This window comes from Dasypus novemcinctus, chromosome 2 (genome assembly GCF_030445035.2).
Source record: "Dasypus novemcinctus isolate mDasNov1 chromosome 2, mDasNov1.1.hap2, whole genome shotgun sequence".
In the NCBI taxonomy this organism is placed as follows: Eukaryota; Metazoa; Chordata; class Mammalia; order Cingulata; family Dasypodidae; genus Dasypus; species Dasypus novemcinctus.
In genome coordinates this window covers 138,944,727-138,970,202 of record NC_080674.1, presented here as the reverse complement: position 1 = coordinate 138,970,202, position 25,476 = coordinate 138,944,727, and the positions used below count along the sequence as shown (strand labels likewise).

The following is a 25,476-nucleotide window of genomic DNA, read 5'->3' as shown; positions in this document are numbered from 1 at the left end:
CTCCAAATGTACAGTTTTTTGATGTATGACTTTATGGCTATAAATTTCCCTCTCAGTACTGCTTTTGCTACTTCCCATAAGTTTTGGTATGTTGTGTTATCATTATCATTACTTTGGAGGTAGTTATTAATTTCTTTTGAGATTTCCTCTTTGACCCACTGTTTTTCTAAGAGTGTGCTGTTCAATTTCCATATCTTGGTGTGAAATCTGGGCCTTTGGCCCTTGCAGATTTACAGCTTTACTCTACTGTGGTCAGAGATATTATTTTGTGTCTGAATTTCTCTTATTTTATCTGTATGACTATTTGTCCAGAAACAGGAGGAGAGAAGATTCCAGAGACTGTGAGGAGGAGGGCAAGGACCTTTCTTGCTACCTAAATATCCCCTAACTTTTCTTCACCTCTCTATACTCACATCTACTTTTCTCATCGAAGCTACCATCTTTTCTCACCCAGAAATTACTTTAGTACCCTTCCTGCCCACCCAGAGCCCCCGACTCCTCTCTCCCCCACGGTCCATTTCCTCTGGGCTTTCTAATGGCATGGCTCAGCACATTACTTCTCTGCTCAACATTCTTGAAAGCAGTCCTGCCCTTAGACCTGGCAAGAGGAAGCTGTGCTCCAGGTCTCTCATGGTGCAAACACAGGCACAGGAAATGCTCATTAAAGAACTCATGGATGCCCAGAGTCACGCTGAAAATGGTGCCAGTGCTGCCAAGTGCAGTGCACAACCCTAAACGCCTGGTCTTGTGACAAACATCAATCAGGACCTAGGGCAACACTTCTTGCTCCAAGTTCTTGAAACCCCAAGCAACTGTCTGGATGCCCAAGAGCCTGCCGTGGCCAGTGATGTTGCAGAAGTGCCTAGGTGAAATAAGAAATAAATCAGTATGCTTGCTAAATCCTTCCTTTCAAATAACATACATGCAATAAGTTTTTTTTTTTTGAAAAAAAAAAAAAAAGTATTAAAGAACAATGAAATGGATTCTTACATAACAAAATTTCCCAGTAGAGGGAAATGGGTGGCTCGAGTGATTGAACTCCTTTCTGCCTACCACATGGGAAGTCCCAGGTTTGGTTCCTGGTGCCTCCAGAAGAAGATGAGCAAGACAGTGAGCTGGCACAATGGGCAGGTGTGGCAAGTGCATTCAACAAGATGCTGCAACAAGGAGACACAAAGAGAACAGACAATGAGAAACATAACAAAGCAGGGAGCTGAAGTGACTCAGGTAATTGAGCACTTCTCTCCCCCATGGGAGGTCCTAGGTTTGGTTCCCAGTGCCTCCTAAAGAGAAGACAAGCAGACACAGAGAGCACACATTGAATGGACACAGAGAGCAAGCAGATAGTAAGTGCAAGCAATGGTGGGCAGGAGAGGAAGAGAGAAATTTAAAAAAAAAAAAAAAAGAATCATGATCTGGCAGAAATGAAAGAAGAAATAAATCACATGTATAGTTTGTGATTTTTCTAAAAAAAAGCAAAAAAGTTTTGTGCATCAAAAAACTTAATCATGAAAATAAAAGATAACCTACAGAATGGGGCAAAGTATCTGATAAGTGTTTAATATCCAGAATATGTATTTTTGAAACTCCGACTCCTCAACAACAAAGGCAAACAACCCAATTAAAAACTAGTAAATGACTTAAATAGACATTTCTCTGAAGATATACAAATGGCCCCAAAGCACGTGAAAAGATGCTCAACATCATTAGCCATTTGTAAAATGCAAATCAAAACTACAGTGAAATGCCATTTCACACCCACTATAATAGCTACTATTTAACAGAAAATAGGTGTTGGAGAGGGTGTGGAGAAATATGTTCATTGTTGGTGTGAATGTGAAATGGTTGTACTGTTGTGGGAAATAGTTGACACTTCCTCAGAAAGTTAATTACAGAATTATCATATGACCCGACAGTCCCACTTGTTGGTATATACCCAAAAGTACTGAAAGCAGGGACTTGAACAGATATTTGCACACCAATATTCATAGCAACATTGTTCACATTGCCAAAAGATGGAAGCAACCAAAGTGCCTATCAGTGCCTATGAATGGGTAAACAAACTGTGGTATATTCATGCAATGGAATATTATTCAACCATAAAAATGAATCAAGCTCTGATACATACAAGAACAGGATGAACCTTGAAGACATCATGTTGAGTGAAATAAACCAGACAACATAGAAGGACAAATATTGTATGATCTCAATGACATGAGATAATTAAAACAAGCAAATTCATAGAGTCAGAAACTGGAATACAGGTTACTGGGAGCCAGGGGAGGGAATGGGGCATTAATGCTTAATGGGTACAGAGTTCTCTTTAGGGTGATGGGACAGTTTTTGTAATGTATGGGTGGAGATGGTAGCAAAACATTGTGAATGCAATTAATACTACTGAATTTATATATTTGAATGTTTAAATGATTAAAAGGGGAAATTTTAGGTTCCATATACATTACTAGAAGACAAAAACAACTATGAGGCTGTACAAACAGTGAACCCTAATGTAATCCATGGTAATTATAATATATATGGTGTAATTATAAATTGTTTAATAAATTATAACAAAAGTCACACACTAATGCAAAGGATTAATAATACAGAAAACTGTTGGTAAGGGGGATATATGGGAACTCTGTGTAATCTATATGATTTTTCCATAGAATTATAACTTCTCTAATTTAAAAAAAAGAACTGAAAACTGTTCCAGATTAAAGGAGACTAAGAAGACATGACTATTAACTGCAGTATGTGATCCTAGATGTATCCTGGACCAGAAAAAGGAAGATTAGTGGGACAATTGGCAAAATTTGAGGTCTATAGATTAGAAAATAGTATTGTATTGGTACTATTTTCCTGTTCTTGGTAATTGCATTGTGGTTATATAAGACATTAGCATTTGAAGAAAATGGATGAAGGGTATATAGGAATTCTTTATACTATTTTGAAACTTTCTGTAAATCTGAAATTATTATTTAAAAATGAAAGGGTAAACAAAGAAAAAAAATGGAAAAACAACCACGTAACCTGGGTTTAAGTTCTAGTTATCAGCTACTATCCTTGTAACTTGACCAGTTTTTTTTTCTTATATGTAAAATGTGGTTTAATAAGTTATTCTATTTGCCTGACAGGAATGTTATAAGGATCAAGTAAGATAAAGATGTAAAAACACTTAGAAAATTATAAGGAAGTATCCAAATGCAAGGTTACAAATTCTTGTATCTCATAAAATGTTGCAACAATTTTGTTTTATTTTGGTATTTTGAAAATAGTCCTTAATTTAAGTGGCAGATATAAAAAAATATAAAACAATAAAATCATGAAAAGAATTGTACTATCACCATATTTAGGGGGAAATATTTACTTTTGCCTATATTAATTCTGGCTTCTAAACTGTCTTCAAATTATATTTCTAAAAGATTCATTTTTTCTTCCCTAGGTACCTCTTCAGAAGAGTATCAGAAATGCAATAGAAAAATGTAAGAACTAAAATTTTTTAAGTTGTGCTTTTGAAAACCCTTTGTCAGGCCGTAAAATAGGCATTCATTCGTTCAGTATTTCTTAAAGACTCTCTATGTTCTGGGATTGTTCTAGTTGCTGGACAGGAAGTCCAGTACAAATTTATTTTTAAAAATCTCTGCCATAATTGAGTTCACATTCTGGTTGGGGGAGTTGGGCAAGAATACATAAGCAAATAAATTTATACTGTGCTATATGGAGATGAGTACTATGGAGAAGAATAAAGCAAAGAGGGGATAAGAGAATATTGAAGTGGAGTCTTGCTATTTTAAACAGTGTAACCAAGAAGTCATCATTGAAAAGGCAGCATTCAAGCAGATACCTAAACACAGTGACAGAGGAAGATGTGTGGAAAATAACATTCCATGTGGAGGGAACAGCCAGAGCAAGACCCTGAGATAAGAAATCCTGGGTTTCTGGAGTGGAGTGAGTAAAGAGGAGAGAGGTAGATGATGAAGTGAGAGAGAAAGGAGGAAGCCAGATCATATAATGTACTGTAGGGTAAGGTATTTGAAGTATTTTGAGCAGAGGAGTGACATGATGTGATTTATGTTTTAAAAGAATTGCCAGGGCTGTTGCATTGAGAATAGATTATGGGTAAGCAAGTGTAGAAAAAGGGAAATTATAGTTAGACTATTGCCCCAGTCTAGGCAAGAGAAGACCACAAGGTTAAGAGTTAGTGAGGTGTATTCAAATTTTGGATATATTTGCAAGTACAACTAACAGGATTAATTCATGGACTGAATGGCGTGAAGTGAGAGAAAGTAATTAAGACTGAACTCCAAGGTTTTGGCTTGAGCAACTGGAAGGATAGAATTGCCATTTACTAATATGGGGAAGAACAAGGAGAAGCAGATTACTAGGGGAAGATCAAGAGTTTGGTTGGGGCATGTAGACCGAAGGATAGAGTATACATGTGAGAGATAGGATCTAAGTTCAAGGAGGTGGTTACAGTTCAGATCATGAACAGCCTTGAGGGCCGATATTTTTATTTTAATCCTGAACATGGTGGGAACTCCTGAAAGATTTTGAAGGAGTATAATATATAATGACATTTTTTAACACCTTGATCCTCAAAAGCTTTTGAAGGAGCTTATAGAAAATATAAACAAGTTGAAAAAGTTAGGGGATACCATCAAGAATGTGAAAAGATTTAAGAGCAGATGTGGCTCAAGTAGCTGAACTCCTGTCTCCCACATGAGAGGTCCTGGGTTTGATGTCTGGTGCCTTCTGAAAAAAACAAAAAAAAAAAACGAACAAGCAAAACAAATGGAATCAACTCAGGAAAGTTGATGTGGCTCAGTGATTGAGTGCCAGCTTCTCATATATGAGGTCCCGGGTTCAATCCTCAGCCCCCAATGTGAAAAGACAACCCACAAAATGAGAGAAAATATTTGGAAATGATATATCTGATAAGGGACTTGTATCCAGAATAAATATCAGTATCAATCATGTGCTACTCCCCTCAGTACAGAATACACTTCTGTCTCCCACCAAAGAAGACAACATTGTGTTGTCTGCATTTCACTTTGTTAAAAATCTAGTTATAAGCCAGAGGTGGATGAGAATTGTAGTGATGGTACAGATACAAGAGTATCTTTCTGTAAGCTAGAGCAGATGTACATCATTATTTCAGGGTGGTGGGAATGTGGAGAAACATGGGAAAAATGACCCAATTAAAAATGGGCACGGTATCTGAGCAGACATTTCTCCCAAAATATATATATGACCAATAAACACTTGAAAAAATGTTCAACATCATTAGTCATTAGGGAAACAGAAATCTAAATAGCTATGAGGTACCACTTCACACCCACTAGTATGGCTATAATCAAAAACACAGTGGGGAGCGGATGTGGTTCGATTGGTTAAATACCTGCTTCCCACATGGGAGGCCCCAGGTTCGGTTCCCAGTGCCTCCTGAAAAAACAGAAAGAACAACAAGCAAAACAAATGAGAGAACCAACTCAGGGACTCTGATGTGACTCAGTGTTTGAGCACCAGCTTCCCTCGTTCGAAGTCCTGGGCAATCCCCAGCCCCCAGTACCTAAAAACAAAACAAAACAAAACAATATACAGATTATAACAAGTGTTGACAGAAATGTGAAGAAATTGGAACCCTCTTAGATTGCTAATGGGAATGTAACAAGGTAAAGCTGTTTTGATAAAACAGTTTGGAAATTCTTAAAAATTTTAAACATGAACTTACCTTATAACCCAGCAATTCCACTTCTAGATATATACAACAAAGAGAAATGAAAATATACATTCACACAAAAACTTGTACACGAATGTTTGTAGCAACATTATTCATGATAGCCAAAAAGTGAAAACAACCAAAATGTCAATCTACTGATGTATAGATAAATAAAATGTGGCATATCTGTAACAATGGAATATTATTCATCAATAAAAAGGAATGAAGTTCTGATACATGCTGCAACATGGATGACCTTTGAAAACATATTAAGTGAATGAAGCCAGTCACAAAAGACCATATATTTTATGATTCCATTTATATGAAATGTTCAGGATAGACAAATCTATAGAGTCAGAAAGTAGATTAGTGGTTGCCTAGTGCTAAGAGTTTGGGAAGAAATAATGTGTACAGGATTTTTTTTGGGGGTGAAAAAATCTTCTAAAATTGGCTGTGGTGATGGTTGTACAATCCTGTGAATACTAAAAACCTTTGAACTGTGCACTTTTAATGTGTGAATTGTACCATATGTGAATTATATTTCAATAAAGTTGGAGTAAAAGAAGTTAGGACCAAGGAAATAGAATTTTTAATAGGAGATATGATAGGAAAGGGAATAGAACAAAAATAAATAAGCCGTAAGAGTTAAGAGTCAGATGTTTTAATAAGCTAAATGCTGCTCTGAGTTTCTTGAGATAAAAGGAAAAAGTTATACAGATAATTGATCACTTTTGTGTCCTTCAAATAATCCCGTACAACTCCGACTGTTGTATAACTAGATTTTTTTTCTTTTTAAAAAAATTTTTTGTTACAGAAGTTGTGAACTTACAAAACAATCATGAACATATGTAGAATTCCCATACAACACCCCTTCACCAACACATCACACCATGATGGAACATTGTTACAGATTATGAGATAATATCATCAAATTATTACCATGAACCATGGTCTATAACATACATTTTGGCGCACTTTTTCCATACTCCCCCCCATTATCAACACAGTGCATCTCTGGTATTGATGCAAGGATATTACAATATTACTGTTAACAACAGTCCCTAGGTCATACCAGTTGTATTTTTCCCATGTTTCTTCACATTCCCACCACCCTGAAATAATGATGCACATCTGCTCTAGCTCACAGAAAGATACTCTTGTATCTGTACCATCAACTATAATTCTCATCCACCTCTGGCTTATAACTAGATTTTTAACAAAATGAAATGGCAGACAACACAAAGTTGTCTTCTTTGGTGGGAGACTGAAGTATATTCTGTACTGAGGGGAGTAGCAGATGATTGATAGATATATTTTTGTGTGCAGATTTCTACAGAACTTTTGCATTACCCAACCAAGATTCTTACCTGTTAGCCCACTTCTTTACACAAGAAGGCATGATCAGATTTCTGTTTAAAACATTCACTCTTGCAACAAAAAGAATGGATAGGAAAGTGTGATGAGATTGGAAGGGTAACTTTAGTAGTATTCCATAATGACCTGAACTTTAACAGCAGGGTTAGAAGAGAAGAAAAATTTGAGAATCTGTAACAATGTTCCATTCAGGAAGGAAGAATCAATCATTCTTATTGAATAATTGGTTGCAAGAAAAGAATGTAGTCCAAGATTCCCCCCAAGCTTCCTCTCTGCTCTACATCCCAACTCTTATTTTTATGTTAAGTCTCCCCAGCGTGCACATTTCCATCTAGAGTTCTACACAGAGTCTGGGACATACCTTCTATATTTTGGTTTCTCTCCATCCTTTCTAATGTCATCTTCTCAACTATTTCTCCCCCAATTATAGACTTTGGACTTGAAGGAAAGAAGTCATTTTCCTCTGTCTAATTGTTTGTTTCCCTAGCCTCTGCTTTCTCTTTCTAGTAATCCTTTAGGCTGGAAGGGGTGTAAGAGGGACTTACCTTTGGTCTCCCTATGAATTCTTTCTATATATTCTATGGATAATAGTAAAATTCTGTAGTTGAATCCATAGCACCTTAATTTCGTATGTTAATAGGAAATTGAAGAATGTTGCAGGATGCTAAATGTGACTTTCCATGTTGTCTTAGAGTTTAGACAGTGGCCTCAATGGATAAAAAACAAAATGATAAATGACAAGTTCCCTTGCCCCCTCTTCTGTGTAGAATCATCTATTTAGAATTTGTAAACAGTAAGATTAAAAGCTACTTCTTTCAGTATCAGCCTGTCACTCATCTCTATGCCATTTAAGAAAATGCTATTTAAAAATTCATTGAGAGGATGAAACACTCAAGAATGCTTATTTCTATGATAAAAGTTACTGGTGTTACATGCAGAGGGAGGACTTCTTCCTCATATCAATACAAGAGAGAAAGCTTCAGGAGAACTATTTGGAAAATTTGGCATATATCTCTTGGAATTTGGTATCTGACTTATGTCTGAGAAGTCTAAACACAACAGTCTGTCTGATGCTTTGTACAGTAGAGAAAAAGGAAGCTATAAGTATTTCACAATATGGCATGACAAAGATTTGTGCATTTTGTCATGAATCAGACATGGATCCTATAGAAGGATCAAGTTATGGATCATCTTGAAAGGGATCATGCCCAATATGATCCATACAAAGGGTAAGGTAACCCCAACTGAAAGAAGTGAAAGGTTTATGATTAAATCCAAAAGCTGAGAGGATCATAAATAGCTGCAAGTAAGAGAACTCCATTGATAGGGAAATTTCAAAAAAACCCTAAAAAATATAGAGGTTTGGAAGAGTCAGGATTTGGCTATCTATTTGGTTATTTATGCTGTTTTGGTTGAATTGTCCTTCTTGGATATTGATATCTATGTCTTACATAAGAGTAGGAAAGTTTTTGGTCATTATTTCCTTAAATATTCTCTCTGCCCATTTTCTGTTCTCTTCCTCTTCTAGAACACCGATAACTCATGCTTCTTGTTTCATGTTATCATTCAATTCACTGAAGTCTTGTTCCATTTTTTCCATTCTTTACTCTTTTTCTTTTCTTGTCTTTTCAAGTTCAGAGGCTTGTTCTTCCAATTCACAAACTCAGTCTTCCATCATTTTAAATCTGCTGTTATATGCCTCTAATGTATTTTCCCCTCCCCCTCCACCCGCCCTGCTGTTTTTGCTGTCTGTAACCATCCACTGTACGATCCTCTGTATCCACTTATCTCCTTGTCTTCTCTTTTCATCTCTCTCCTCCAAGACTCACAGGGATTCAATCCTGGAGACCTCTGATGTGGAGAGAGGCTCCCCATCAATTGTACCACCTTAGCTCCTGGTCCCTGCCATGCCCCACCCTGACTCTCCCCTTCATCTGTCTTTTGTTGTGTCATCATACTGCTGCATGACTCACTTGCACAGGCACTCAGCTTGCGCATTCACTTAGCTTGTCGCGCAGGCACTTGACTCAACATGCGGGCACGTTTACTGCACAGGCACTGGCTCATGACGCAGACACTCGGCTTACTATGCAGGCACTCACATGGGCACTTGGCTCACCACGTGAGCACTCATCTTGCTGCGTGGGCACTCAGCTCACTGCACAGGCACTCAGCTCACCACTCGGGCACTGACTGGCCATGCAGACACATCCTTTCTTCCTCTCCCTCACTAGGAGGCCCCAGCGATCGAACCAAGGTCCTCCCATATGGTAGACAGAGGCCTCATCACTTGAGCCACATCTGATTCCTTCTAATGTATTTTTAATCTCCTCTGTTGTGTCTTTCATTCCAATAAGTTCTGTTACCTTTCTTTGCAGGCTTTCAAATTGTTCTTTATGCCCACCCAGTGTCTTTTACCCAGTCCTTTATCTCATTAGTCATATTTTCCTTCAAGTCCTTGAATTGACTTGGGAGATTTCTGTGATTATCATTGATTAGTTGTCTTAAATCCTATGTCTCATTAGGATTTTGGTTTGTTTCTTCAGCTGGACCATCTCTTCCTCTTTCTTAGTATGGCTTGTAATTTTTTGTTTATGTTTAGGCATCTGAATAGGTTGGTAAATTTACTCTGATGGTCAATTTCTCTCTTGGCTAGTGATTTTTGTTTCACGACTTTTCTTTGATTTGGGGTCAACTTATTCTAAGTCTTTAAATTTGCCCAGCTTTAGTTACCAAAATATGGCTTGGTACTCACTAATGGGGTACTACTCCACTCCGAGGGCCTGGGATGAAAGACTCCTAGCAGCATTTTTTTTCATGAGGTTTCCTGGTGGTCAACAGGTGGTGCTCATTGGTGAACCTTTCCCCAGTGGTGACACTTTGAACCTCCACTTGTCTGATTCTAGTCTGGCCAGAACTGAGATTCGATGTGAGCTCTGATGGACAAAGTCACTGAAGGAAAATCATTTTCTACCCCCCACTGCACCTTCTCTCTTCTCAGGGAAGAAGACACTTGTTCTGCCACTCACTTGGCTGCAGTAAGCCATGGGTTTTATCCTGGCTCTTCACCTTGAAGGTGGGGGATGGGTGCTGTTCCCACCCACAGGGGTTAGTAACTCATGGTTTTCATTTCAGCTTCTTTGTCTTTTTCCCCTTGCCTCACTTCAGGATGCTCAGCACTCTCCTGGTCTGCAGATCTGCAAAGCAGCTCCTTTGCCCTTCCTTTGTTGTTTTTGTTAGAGTATTGAACTGTGCCTACCTACTCTGATACCATCTTCCTGGAAGTCCTGTGGTACAATTTGTAAGACTGCACTTTTTATGCAATTGTTTCTCTTCTGAAAAGATTCCTTTCTTTTGCTCCTACTCCAGGAATCTGCATCTTTTCTGTTTGTTTTTATGAAGAATTTTCTCTCCAGCTCCTGTGGTTTTAAATTCCCTCCCTCCCTTAGTCCCCTGTTTTCCTTATACTTTTCAATTCTGGGACCTGTCTTGTCTTACAACAATTCTGCACCCTCCCGCCTTTTTCTTCTGTGAGACTTTTCTGTTTCTGGTTTCTACTATGTTATGGTATCCTGCCCTATGGACCCAAATTAGGTCAATCCAGAAATGTAGATCACTTTGGAAAGGTCCATTTTTTATTTGGGTGGTCCAGCAAACAGAGTCTGGATTGAGTATATTCACCCATTGCCAACAGTTTGCTACATTCTCTCTCTCTTTTTTTCCCCTTGGGGATCTTTTGTATGTAATACTCTTCTGTGACTGTGCTTTGCCCTGAGGCTTTGTGGACTTTGTCCCTCTGCCTAGATATGGGTAGAGTTCTCTGTGTTGTGAGTGGCTCTGTTATCTGCATCTGGGGGCAGGAGTTCCTGGGTCACGCTGCCTCTGTGTGTCTCTTAAGCTGCACATGACCAGTGAGGAGGAGAGGTAAAGACTGGTGGATCTGGGTCACAGATCTCCTCACTTTTTTAGTGGTTTTTTTCCCCCCTTTTTCTTCAATTCCACATTTGTGGAGCCCTCCTCTAGATTACCAAGCAGGTGGGATGTTCCTTTATTAGTTTTTCTGAGGGGAGACTTTTCCAGGGATGTCTTACATCACCACATTGATGACATCACTTTACACTGGACTTTTTATTACCTAGAAATAATTGTTTATTAGCAGAGAATGACCATAAGGGCAGTAAAATTCACCTGGAAGTTCACTCAGGTCAAGAAAGTACTATTTTAATGGAATGAGTTTAAGGGAGAAATATGAAAGAATAAGTAGTTTTCTGCATACTGAATTTGGCTGTTCAATAAATCAGTAATAGAAATTTAGAAAATTCCTCTCCTCACAACTGCCTTTAAATTCCAATGTCTTGCTAGGAACTAAGAAATCCAATTTCAGTGATCAAAGTCTGAGCTTTGGTTCTTTATTTCTCTTTATATTCCCCTTGTGATATAAAATTCCTTCTACACATTTGGGTAGAATTGGGAGAGGTCTTGTTTGTGGATTCACAGAAGAGAAAAGGAATTAATTAAAAAAACTAATCTCTCTCATGTTACTTGAAATCCTTACCACAAGATTCCTTAGAAACAGAATTGCTGTCTCTTGTATAAATGAGGCAAAACCAAGGCAAAAAGAGATTAAGTAATCTTCCCAAGACCATTCAAGTGTGAGTAGCAGAACTGGGATTTAAACCCAGCTCTTTCTGATTCTAAACACTATGCCTTGTCTTCTAAACCTTTTGATTTACACAGAAAAATGTATAAATACATTTTTTATTATTAAACTGATTTTGTTCATATAAATATGTTATTTTCTAACCAGTTGTATTTTTTCCATAGAATAATTGTGTATAAAAGTCTTTAAGAATTGTTTGAGGATTCTCAAAAGTTAGGAGATTGAGAAAAATATCATTAATGTGCTCTTATTATAGAGTGATGACATTAGCAGACCAAAATATTTCTCCAGAACCCAAGGGTACTTCAAATTCAGAATCAGGTAATAAATAGTGAAACTAATTATTTTAATAGTTCTGTCTGTCTTTATTTTTGCCATAATGCATCATGTTTTAAGAAAATTGGAAGCCCAGGAAACAGTATTATTTTAGCTTGAATGTGTCTAAGAAATGAAAATATGTGGGGTTAGAAGTGGTTCTGAACTATCCGCACAGCACTAATTATTTATTCTATTAATAAATGTTCAATGAATGTGTCCTCTGTATAAAGCATTGTTATTTATGCCAGTGGGTAGTGATACACATTCCCTCCTTATATTGGTTTCAGTTTTGGAGATGAAGATAAGTAAACAGATATTTTAGAATTTTGTGTCATGATTGAAAAATGAAAGGGACCAACAAAATGCTAAACATTATAGGCAGTCTGTTGTTTAGTTTATTATTAGAATAAATTGAACAGGATGATCACATCCTTATTAATCTGTCCTGTATCTCAGAATTATAATTTCTTTATCCTACAATAATTTATAACATCTATTTTGGGGTAAACTTAAAGAATTGCTGATTTTCCTCCTTAAGGTTGTTCATTAAGTGTTTTTATGAACTAAAAATTTCCATTTGTATAATCTGCACTTTAAGAAGTTGTTTTAATCAGCATTTATTAAATGTCAGGCATTATGTTAGGATCTGTGGATATAGGAATGATTAAGATGGTTTCTGTTTGTATGAAATGAGTCTACTGATAAAAACTAAATTTGTAAAAGCACTCTCCCTGGGAAGAAGTAGCACCTTCTCCCCTGTAGTTTAATCATTAGATGGAGGATTTGTTTTATAGATGAAAGAGTAAGACAGCAAGAGAAGAGAGGTAATGAAAGGGAAAGTAGTACGTCTACCAAAAACAACTTCATGATTTTACCTAGGCTTTGCCCAATAAAAAGTTTTTTTTCTGGCTGTGGAAGATATTCTTTATAAAACTTGGGGGGATGGCAGAATAGTGATTCTATAATTATGTATACTTTTGTATTCTTGCCTTTATGTGGTTGACTGACTTGAAACTTAAATAAATTGCATCTTTCTTTAGAGGTATTTTATACACATTCCTAATTCAACAAATCTGAGTGCCAGCTGTTTGCCAGGCTCTTTACTAAGTGTTAAGAAATCAAGAAATGACTGTATTCCTGTCATCAAAGATCCACTAGACTAGTCTCCTTTGCAATCTTTTCTACCTCTAACATCTCTTAAATATGGGAGTTCTTCAGGGCTAGTTCCTAGATTCAAATGTCCTTTCAAACTTCTGTCTACCTCCTGCTATGTATGGGTGTTCTGTAATAGGCAGGGTTTCCAGATTTTCTCTCAGCCTATATGTCTATTCTGAGGTTAAGACACAGCTGCCCTCTGGACATCTCTTCATGGACATTTCAGCAGTACCTTAACTCACCTTTCATTCATTAATTCAGCTCATTCAGCAAATGTTTATTAAGCACCTACAGTGCCTCATGAGGTTTTTTTAGTCAGTGAGGAACATGACAAAGTCCTTACACTAATGGGGCTCACACTATAGTAGAGAAAGACAGATAATAAATAGGTTAAACTCATATATATGTAATATAATGTCAGGTTGAAATCAGAGCAATGAAAGGAAATAAAGCAGGATAAAGAGACAGTGCGTGAGATCAGGGATGCTATTTTAGAAAGGGTAATCAGGATAGGCCTCTTTGAGGAGGAGACATTTGTACATAGCCTAAAAATTGAGAGAGTGGGCCATGTGAAGATCTGAGGCCAAAGAATGCCAGGCAAAGGGAGCAACAAGTGAAAAAGCCGTGAGGTGGGGATGTGGTTGGCTTGTTTGAAGAAGAAGAAAGACGGCAGACTGGCTACACCAGAGTAAGAATATGAGTGGTTGGAAGTGTGGTCAGAGAACTAGTCAGGTGGTATAATGTAGGGTCTTGTTAGCCATGGTAAGGACTAGGAATTTTATTCTAAATGTGATGAGAAAACATTGGTGTATGGGAGCAAAGTAATGGCATGATCAAATATATATTGTAGAATTTATACTCTTACTACCATGTGGAGAATAGACCATGGGAAAAGAAGAGAAGAAAGGAGATTTTGTTACACTATTACAGTGATCAGATAGTGGTGTCTTGGACTAAGGTGGTAGTAGTGGTCTGATTTGGAATATATTTTAAGGAAGATGTGCCAGGATTTATTGATTGAGCTGGGTGCTGGGTAAGAGAAAAAACAGATGTCAACCCGAGTGGAGCTGGCCCATGCGCAGTGCTGATGCGCGCAAGGAGTGCCATGCCACGTAGAGGTGTCCCCCGTGGAGGGGAGCCCCACGCACAAGAAGTGCGCCCCGTAAGGAGAGCCGCCCAGTGCCAAAGAAAGTGCAGCCTGCCCAAGAATGGTGCCGTACACACAGAGAGCTGACACAACAAGATGACGCAAGAAAAAGAAACACAGATTCCCGATGCCACTGATAAGGATAGAAGCAGTCACAGAAGAACACACAGCGAATGGACACAGAGAGCAGACAACTTGGGGGGAAGGGGAGAGAAATAAATAACTAATAAATCTTTAAAAAAAAAATAGATGTCAAGGATGAGTTCTAAATTCTTGACTTGAACAACTAGATGAATGGTGGTATCATTATTGAGATGGGAGTGCTATGGGGTAGAATAGGTTAGGAAGATGATGAAGAGATTTTGTATGGACATATTAAATTTGATCTGGCAGCTCACACACATATTGTTGCATGAAATATGCTTGACAACAAACATGTATATACTGTATAATTCCATGTAAATGAAGTTGAAGAATAGATGATAGAAGTCAGATAGTGGTTATTTTTGGGAGCGAGGTGCAGACTAGGAAAGGACATATGTAAAACTTCTGGAGTGCTGGAAATGTTTTATATCTTGGTTGGGTGGTGGTTACATGGATGAATATATATACATTTACATATGTATCCATAGTTTATATATATAGTATACTTAAATAGACATTAAAAAATTGAGGGACTTATTAGCTTCAAGTGAAAATGTCATAAAGGCAATTTGTGACTCAGGAATCTGGAGTTCAGGACAGAGACAGTAGATGTATATTTGGAGTCAGAGTCTAGATGTTTTGAAGCCATAGATTTAGTTGAGATAATCTGGTGCAAATAAATAAAAAAGAGACATGTAAATAGAATAGAATGTAGATGGGACACTCCAATACTTAGAAGTAGGGAAAGGGAGAATTATCCAACACAGGAAACAGACTGAGTGGTCAGTGCAGTAGTAGAATAAATTTTTAGTATAAGTATCTCCCCAAATACTGTACATACTTATTCTATTACATGGGACATACTTATACTAAAAATTATTCATTATTTGTCCAAAGTTCAAATTTAACTTGGCGTCCTGTATTTGGCAACTCTTTAGGCTAATGACGAGGCTGGGAATTATAAACAACATAGGGATCCTAAAAAGCAGGGCTTTGTATATTAAGTTAAGGAGCTTGGTTTTAACTTGAAAGCAGTAGTAAGCCTTTGAAGAGTTTTCAGAGAATGATATTTAATTTGAAATTCAAGTATATAAGGAGGAGGATGGACTACAGAGGGAGGTATATTGAAAAACTGTTGGAATAATCTGAAGGGAAACCTTTTGGTGGCTGAGACCAAAATTGGTGTTAAGAATTTTTAAAAACCACATTTGCAATATTAAGTATGTGAGATAGGTAGAATGGGCCACATGACAGACATTTAGTAAACGTTTGTTGCTTTGGATTGAGTCTGGAGAGTGAAGAAAGGGGGAGAGGAGAGACTGAAGAAGAGTCATAAAAGTGGCCAGAGGTGGAAGATGTTCATGTCTGTCATTTTACTGAGGTCTGATGAGGTAAGGACAGGAAAGGTTTTTGCTGATATTGATGGTAATGAAACTAAATTGCCATGGGAGTGAATAGACAGGTAGTAAATTTAGTATGTGAAGACAGCTCTTTGAAGAAACTTGCTATAGCAGTTGGATATAATTGATGAATTCTAAAAAGAAATATTGGATTATGCTTGTTATCTGATCTGTACCTGGGCATGATTGAGTCATGATTAGGACATGGTGAAGAACATAGTTGGGGGCTTTTAATGTTGGAGTTTTGATTTTGGAGTACGATGCTAAAGACTTAAACTGGAGCCCTGGAAAGTCAGCATGCAGAGGAAAGAAAAGCCAGCCCCAGGAAGGAAGGAACCTTGAAGCAAGAGTAAAGCAAGTCCCAGGAATGTAGGAACCCAGAAAGTCTGAACCCTTGTAGAGGTCGGCAGCCATCTTGCTCCAAATAGACTTTGATGAGGGAAGTAACTGATGCTTTATGGTCTGGTATCTGTAAGCTCCTACCCCAAATCAATACCCTTTATAAAAACCAACTGATTTCTGGTGGTTTGCATCAGCACCCCATTGGCTGACTAATACACTTGCCTATGCAAGAAGAGAAAGGAATCGTAGCAGGAAGATTGTGAGGTACAGAGATTTTTGTACGATGAGAGAGGCTTAAGCAAGTTGTAAAAATACTGGTAGAAATGCTACAGTAGAAAGGAAGAGCCTAAATATATAGAAGAGCAGAAATGGCAGGATAATTAATAAAGAGTTTTAATCACATACAATTTTCTCTACTAATTGAAAGTAGAAATTTTATATGGGGTTTTTTTCTTTTGTGAAACCTGAAGCTCTTGAAAAAAGATATTTTTAAGGATATTTTCTCATATGTATAGTAAGTCAGATATTCAGCAAATACTAAGTTTTTCCTTTAACATTATTATAAAGACACAGTCATTAAAATCAATGTTTTCAAGTTTGAGGTCTTTTGTGTTCTGTGTATGTAATTAATGATAGCTTAATATAATTTAGAATATTAAAATGTATTTTTATTAAAGGCACTGCAGCTTGTGAAGTTTTACTTACTGAGAAAACTTGTCCTCCAGCCCCTGATGAAACAAAGAAGAAAGTAAGTATTGAAGCAGAATTACTACATAAATCATAAATTTAATGAATAAAGTACATATTTTAACCAATACTTTTATAAGAATTATTTTTCAACAGCTTAGGTCAAAAATTTAAAGCCTTTTTGGAATTTAGCAATTACATTATTTAATATTATGAAAAATCTACACAACATATAAGTGGATTTATACTCCATTTAAGTTTAATGAAAGAAAATTAAATTTTGATTTGTAATTTTTCCAACTTTCCTGGGGATGATGGGTGTCTATTTTAAGCCTTAATTTAAGATGAAAATAAGAAATTTACTATGTTGCTAGAGCAGTGTTTTATGCTGAGGAGTTTCTCAGGATGTAATTCCTGAGAAAATGAATCAGTACATTTGACCTGGAATCTGGTGATCTCCAGGGAGGAATTGTCTTTTTTTCTATATAGCAGGTGCTACTGTTTGAGTTGCTCTTCAACGCTAAGCATTATCCTAAGCACTTTACATTAATTATATCTTTTCTTTATGTCATTCCTATTAGGTAAGTCATTTTATCCCTATCTTAGAGCTGAGAAAAATGTTTAGCTGTTAACAGATTTATTCAAGCTGCTCAGTTCATGGCACTATACCATGTAATCTTTCCATTACAGTAGGGATTCTTAACTTTTTTTGTTCCATGGAACCCTCTGCCAGTCAGGTGAAAACCACTAACCCCTTCCTAAGTCCACACTATACTGTGTATTATATAGTAAATTTATCACACTTGCACCAACACATCCTCACAAGATTAATAGGTTTTTTTTGGACTTGCAATTCAAGCTCATGGGCCCCTTGTTAAGAACTTCTGCATTACACACTGCTGTTATTGTATAAATTGGGGAACAAATTGAAGGAGAGAAAGAATGACAGGAAGACCCATTAGTAGACAGTTGCAAAGGTTTTAGTGAGAGGTCATGATGGCTTTGATTAGAGTATTTTGGGGGGTGGGGGGGAATAGATGAATTCAAAACAATTTTTCCAGCAGAGTTGGTGGATTAGATATAGGGGATGAAGGAGTGAGAAGTGTCAATAATAACTTCTAGGTTTCTGTCTTGAGCAGCTTTGGTGGATAATTGTGATAAAATGTATATCAATGTGATAGGAAAGGCAGGAGGGTCTGAGAACACAGAAGATGGAAATCTTGGGCCATTGACTATAAATTTGGAGACCAGAGGTCCATATGGGAATGTTCAGTATTACAGATGTTTTTTTAAAATCATGGAGATGAATGAAATCATCATTTGGGAAAGAGTTACTATAGAGTGAGGAAGAGAAGGGGATCCAGAATCAATCCCTGGAACAACTTTATAGTCAGGTTGAAAGAGAGGAGGAGGAGACAGGAGTAAAATAAAGTCAGTGCATTTAGAATTGTGAAGAAAACTGGTGACTTTAGCAAGTACAATTTTGGTGGACTAGTGAGAGGTATACCAAATTGGGATAGGTTGAAGAGTTATATATTAGGTGAGATCTAAGGATTATATAGAGTTTGCCTCTGAAAGAGAATAGAAAAAAGAATAGATTGGAGGAGAGATGGGGTTGGAAGAAGTGTTTCATTTTTTTTTAAAAGATGAGATATAGCAAATAAGTTTTGTTTGTTTTTTTTTTTAAAGATTTATTTATTTCTCTCCCCTTCTCCCTGTTGTCTGCTGTGTCCATTCACTGTGTGTTCTTCTGCATCCACTTACATTGTCCTGAGGTACTGGGAAACTACATCTCTTTTTGTTGTGTCATCTTGCTGCATCAGCTTTCTGTGTGTATGGCGCCACTCCTGGGCAGGCTGTGCTTTGTTCATGTGAGGCGGCTCTCCTTGTGGGGCACACTCCTTGCACGTGGGGGACCCCTACATGGGGATGCCCCTGCATGGCATGGCACTCCTTGCATGCAGCAGCAGCAGTGCGCATGGGCCAGTTTACCATGCAGTTCAGGAAGCCCTGGGGATTGAACCCTGGACCCTCCATATGATAGAGGGACACTCTATCAGTTGAACCATTTCCACTTCCCCGCAAATCAGCTTTGAGGGCTAATGGGAATCATGAATAGGAGGGAGAGAAAATACCCAGAAGGCAACTGGAGCTTCCTCATGGCCTCACAAATTAAACTCAGCCTGAGTACCACTTATTTAATCTGAGGCAATAAAATATCCTCACCATACTTTCAGTATTTTCCTTTATTTCACTGCCTCATGGTTCCCTATCTCTCCTGCTTCCATGCTGACAATCTCAATTTCAAAGTCCACCAATTTAAACACACACACACAAACACAAACACACACAATTCTATACAAATCAGTCATCTTGTAATTTAGGGTGTCACATCTTGCACTAAATGCCATTTCTTATGCTCTTTTATGTTCTTCACCTTCTCAAAAGCAGAACTCTTAGCACATGATTCTTACTAAGTTCAGTTGTATCACCTCTGGGATTCTAGTGTATAAAAACTTCCAAAGAAGATAAAGAAATGGTCAATAAACACATGAAAAGATGCTCAGTGTCACTAGTCAGTAGAGAAATGCAACGCAAAACCACAGTGCAATGCTACTTCATACTCACTAGGATGGCTATAATAAAAAAGACAGCTAATAACAAGTGTTTACAGGAATGTGGAGAAATTGGAACCTTTTATACACTGCTGATGAGAATGTAAAGTGGTAAAGCCATTTTGGAAAATAGTTTGGCAGTTCTTCAAATGTTTAAAAATGGATATACTGTATGACCAGCAATTCTTCTAGGTTTATACCCAAGTGAAAATGACAACATATGTCCATACAAAAACTAATATTTTTTGCTGCATTATGCATAATAGCCAAAAAGTGGAATAACCTTTATAATCAAATGATGAATGGATAAATTAAGTGTGGTATAGCCACACAATAGAATATTATTTGACAATAAAATGGAATGAGGTACTGATACATGGTACAACATGAATGAATCTTGAAAACATGTTAGAGAAAGAAGCCAGTAACAAAAGACCACATATTTTATGGTTCCATTTTGATGAAATGTCCAGGATAGGAGAATCTATAGATACAGAAACTAGATTAGTGACTGCTTAGAGCTGGTGGGGGCAGAAATGGGGATTGACTGCTAATGGGTATAGGGGTTTTTTGAGAGTGATAAAAATGTTCTAAAATTGATTGTGGTGATTGCAAAATCCTGTGATATACTAAAAACCATTCAATTTTATATTTTAAACAGACAAATTGTATGGTATGTAAATTAAATCCAATAACCTATTTAAAAACAAAACTTCCCTTTATCATCATATGGAAAAGTAAAGTTCTTGAAAATATGAGGAGTGATAAGATCTAGAATATAATGAAGGCACTTACCTTTAAAAGAGGAGAGATATTTGCATTGTGATAAATTTGTAGATCTAGTGGTGGCAGGGCCAGCTTCTTGGGCATGCAGTTTGTGCAGTTACACAGGGCCTCATGCTTAGGTGGACTCCACTACTTGGTTTAATGCTTTTCTGCTGCCATTTTGGAAAAAAATAATTTTTTGAACAAGAGGCCTGGCATTTTCATTTTCAACTGGACCCTGAAAATGATGAGTCCTATGTGGTAGCATTCTGCTGATGACTGGTATTGTCGCAGTGAAGTGTGATGCAAGGGCATCAGCTGAGAATGGCAGAGGGAAGGAGGCCTAGAAGTTTAAGGAAAATGGAGCAGGTATAAAGTTGTCATGAGGAGCCAGAGAAGTATAGTAAGTTGTCAGTCTGTGGATAGTCCTTTTGAGTTCATGGTGACTTCAGTATACCAGATTGTATAATTTTCTCTAGCAGTCAGTTTCACTGGAGGTAAACAGGATATGGATGTCAGAGTTCATCTAGGAATAGGTATTTGTCAGGAATGTATGATAGAAGGAGAGAGCAGTAAGAAAGTAATTATGGGGCAAGCGATTGTGGCTCAACTGATAGAGCATCTGCCTGCCATATGGAGGGTCCAGTGTTCGATACCCAAGGCCCCCTGTCCTCTGTGGTGAGCTGGCCCATGCACAGTGCTGCCACGCACAAGGAGTGCCCTGCACACAGGGGTGTCCCCCATATAGGGGTGCCCCATGCACAAGGAGTGTACCCCACAAGGAGAGCTGCCCCGCATGAAAAAAAGCGCAGCCCGCCCAGGAATGGTGCCACACACATGAAGAGCTAACACAGAAAGATGATGCAACAAAAAAAGTGACACAGTTTCCCAGTACCATATGACATGAATGCAGGTGGGCACAGAAGAACATACAGCAAGGGGACTCAGAGCAGACAATGGGGGAGGGGGGAGCAGGAAGGGGAGAGAAATAAATAAAAATAAATCTTTAAAAAAATAATAGAAAGTAATTATAATGATGGATGAAGGCAGATAAGCTAGATTAGGGAAGAAGTGAAAACGAGAAGGCTAATGGATGAAGAGAAAATGGCAGGATAGGTGATTCAGAGATTTCAGTGAAGGGGAAGGTTGTTTCTTGAAGAAACTTCAGCAGGGGATTTACCGAAGTTCTCCTGCCTCAGCCCATGGAATCTGTGTTGGTAAGCACTGTCCTTTTATTAACCTAATAATTATTGGAAATACTATTAGAAGTAAAATGCAATGATGGGGAATACTTAGATATTCGTTACTTCTTAATAATTGTAGGAAAATGCAGGAAGCTATTTAGTTCCTATACAAAGGCTAATGTTTTAAAAATTGGTCTGACACTTGGCAGTTGTGTCATTTGAGACCACTGTGAAGCAGATATTGAGACAAAATTAGGACTGCAAGTGGTTCATCAGAGGGAGTAACCCTGAGAAAAGAAAGCAAGAAGGAAGCAGGATTGGGCAAGGATAGCCTCAGTCCTCAATGCAGATCTGACAAAATCTTGCCCAACCCAGTTGGAAGCTCTGGAATAAAGATTGGTCATTAGAAAAATCTTTGGTTGGGCAGAAATGATCCCACCTTAGTACCTATGGTGTGTTCAGACATTGATGGGGGTGGACTGGGGTGGGATGGTGGTGGGGCTGCCTGTAAAGAGCATAGTCTCTGCTTAAATCTAAAATAAAGTCTAAAAAATTTCATCTGGAGGCTATTGGCTAATTGCACTCCTTGCAGTAGAACTCTTTTTTAACTCTGATCCTGCCTCTTTCTTTCTCTCCTTGCTCTGTCTCTTGCTCTCTCTTGCTTTGTCTGCCTGTTTGCCTGTGTCTGACTCTTTACCTCTTTGCATCTTCAAGAAAGGAAATGAGTCTATCCTACTTTATAATTTCTTTAACTTTGTTGTTACATAAATGAAAATATTCATGAACATTTACTCTTACATATTTTAAGCAATTATCCTTGTTACATATATGTTTTAACCATTCCAGAAATAACTTATAATCCCATTCCATAAAAAGTATAGTGATATACTAGGAATTTTAGAAATGCTAAAAGTAAAATACTTTTCTTAGCAATTAACATAGATAATCAATGCATAACTTCCTAATTCAAATACTTTCATGATTTCAACCCAAGTATTTTCATAAAATGGTTATGCTACATAAAATTCTTTTGGGAATTATTTGACATAGCTCAATCCAGAAAATTGTTTAGTTACATATCTGATGGTTTAAAATTTAACAGATTGAAGATTTTATGGGTATGACATATTATGTTCTGTTCTGTAACTTTAAGTTGTGGTCTCACTATATCAAAGTAGCTTATTTCTTTCTGCTATTCTCTGTTTCACAAAACATTTATAGAAAATGAATTCCATGATTCCTGTTAAGAAAAGTAGAGGCCTGTTAACAAGTACTCCATCTTCACAGACTGGTGGTTTTGTGGTAAGTTTTTGCATTTGGCATTTATAGTGTCTATTTTCTGACACCCCCCATCCTCCTATTTTTCTACTCTTGTCACAACAGGGCAATATTGACTACATGTTACAAAAACTCACTTTCATTGGAAGTACTCTATACATTCTATAGATAAAGGAAGGGAAGAAAGAAAGAAGAGAGGAAGGGAGGAAAGCAGGCAAGCAGGCAGGAAGGCCCCAGCACCAAACAGGGTTCTTCTTAGTTTCAACTAAGCAAAAGGAGAGCATCAAGTATTTCTCTTCATGGGAACAGTCCTCACAGAAGTTTGTGCAGTAGCTTACATGAAAGTGTGGGGACAGCTCAGATGCAAGCACATGAGATATATATTGAGTAATTGTGGGAACACCCTACCCACAGGAGTCAATATCTTGTAAAAACACATAGACATAGTTTCCAGGGTCCCACAAGGGCATGCCTAATTACAAGAACCACTTCATTCAGGGAAAACCAAGGTATGGTGTCTTTTATAATATTTATTTTATACTGCATTTATAGTTCCTTCCAGTCCAGATACAAATTACCAATCAGGTGACATTTTTACCATAGACAGTGTTGCTTATTAACACAGTTGACATTCTTTCCCTTAGCTTCCTAGAGGAACAGAGCTAGAGATCAGATTTTCAACCTCATAAAAATGTTTTGTTAACACTCTGCTCATAATCACTTTTTTCAGTGCTCTAAATGTTAATATTTTTCCCAGAAAATGAGTGGCTCCATTATATACATTTTCGATTCATTCATACTTACAAGCGGGGTTAAAAATTTATAGTTCAGGAATAAATGTACCAAAGTGAGTTTTTTCCTACAAATGAATTTAATAACTATTTTACAAATGCCAGCATCTTTTTTGAGATATAATTCATGTTCCATAAAATTCACCATTTTAAAATGTACAATTTGGTGGTTTTTAATATATTCACAATATGTGCAACCATCATCATTATCTAAATCTAGAACATTTTCATCACTCCATTAGCATTCACTCCCTATTGCCGACTAATCCACTTTCTATCACTGTAGATTCATATGTTCTGGACATTTCATATAAATAGAATCAAACAATATGTGACCTTTTGTTTCTGGCTTCTTTCGCTTAACATAATGTTTTCAAGGTTTGCCCATGCTATGGCATGTGTCAGAACTTCATTCCTTATTATGGCTGAATAATAGTCCATTGTATGGATATATGACATTTTGTTTGTCCATTCGCCGGTAGAGACGTGGGTTGTTTGCCTTTTTGGCTATTATAGTACAGCTACAGACATTTGTGGACAAGTCTTCGTGTGAACATATGCTTTCATTTCTCTTGGGTATATACAAAGAGCGAAATTGCTGGGTCATATGGTAGCTCCACGTTTAACATTTAGAGCAACTGCCAAATTGCTTTCCGTAGCAACTTCACCATTTTATATTCCCAGCAGCAATGTATAAAGGTTCCAATTTCTCAACATACTCACAAACACTTGTTATTATCTGTCTTTTTTATTGTAGCCATTCTAGTGGGTGTAAAGTGATATGTCATTTGTGGTTTTGATTTGCATTTCCTTGATGACTAATGTATAGAGCTTTTTTTTAATGTGCTTATTAGCCACTTCTCTGTCTTTTTTTGGAGCAATGTTTATTCAAATCTTTTGCCAATTTTTAATTGGGTAATTTGTCTTTTTATTGCTGAGTTTTAAGAGTTATTTATATATTCTGGATACTATGCCCTTATCAGATATACCATTTGAAAATATTTTCCCACATTCTGTGGATATATGGCATGATATTTAATAAACAAAATAAAAATACTTTGAGAACACTCAATGGCTTGATATTTTAAGGTCCATATTTTATTACCAAATTAGTCTGAGACTAATTGCTCTTGGTTCATTCCACAACTTGCTACCATCAAATGAGTCATGTAGGTTCCTGTCAATTATAAATTGTCTGCCTAACTGGCCTTCTAAGAGAAGTCTAATTGACTTGAATACTTTTGGGAGATTTTCATTTTCCAGGATTTCAGTTTAATGTGACCTTCCTAAGGCTATTCTTACTTACTCATGAATAGGAATGAAATTGTTCTGTCCTCCTAAGTGGAAGAGGAGCTATGCAAGGGCAGATACCCAGTGTACCCTATAATCCATTCCAGGTACCCAAACTTGTAGCCTAGAGTCAGGGCTAGATTACCCCAGTCAGATCTAGCTGGTCAAAATGCCAAAGCTTCTTGAGTCCTCATCTAAGGAGTAAGGATCATGAGTCTGATGGTAGATATTTTGCATTTGAGCCAGATATATGTGGTGATTTTAGTAACTAGGTAGAGATATGGATCTGGAGTGTAGGAGACAGTTATGTATTATAGACAGAGATTTTAAATCTCTATTTTTCAGTGGGTAGGTAAGAATGAATCAAGGACAGAACCCTAGAGAAGGCTAAAATTCATTTAAACAAAGAGCAGGGAAAATTATTCCAGGATGGACAGTTATTTCTTAGCTGAATTTCATCTATTTGGCACTTGATAAATATTTATTGTATGAATGACTAGGAAAAAATTAATACTGTACTATGATTGTACTGTACAGTGATACTGCATTAAAAATGAATTCCTATTTTTAAAAATAACTTTAAAGCAAAAGAGTGCATTATATTATT

At 37.2% G+C, this 25,476-nt stretch overlaps 1 protein-coding gene across 1 annotated transcript in view; it reads left to right on the top strand.

The window, feature by feature from the left end:
- MEIKIN (meiotic kinetochore factor) overlaps window positions 1–25,476 on the top strand; it is a 175,149-nt gene that overhangs the window by 50,463 nt on the left and 99,210 nt on the right. Inside the window, exons 7-10 of the mRNA XM_058278131.1 lie at window positions 3,443–3,482; window positions 12,010–12,074; window positions 16,937–17,007; window positions 22,732–22,812. Coding sequence (XP_058134114.1) covers window positions 3,443–3,482; window positions 12,010–12,074; window positions 16,937–17,007; window positions 22,732–22,812 — 257 coding nt within the window. The remainder of the gene's footprint in view (window positions 1–3,442; window positions 3,483–12,009; window positions 12,075–16,936; window positions 17,008–22,731; window positions 22,813–25,476) is intronic.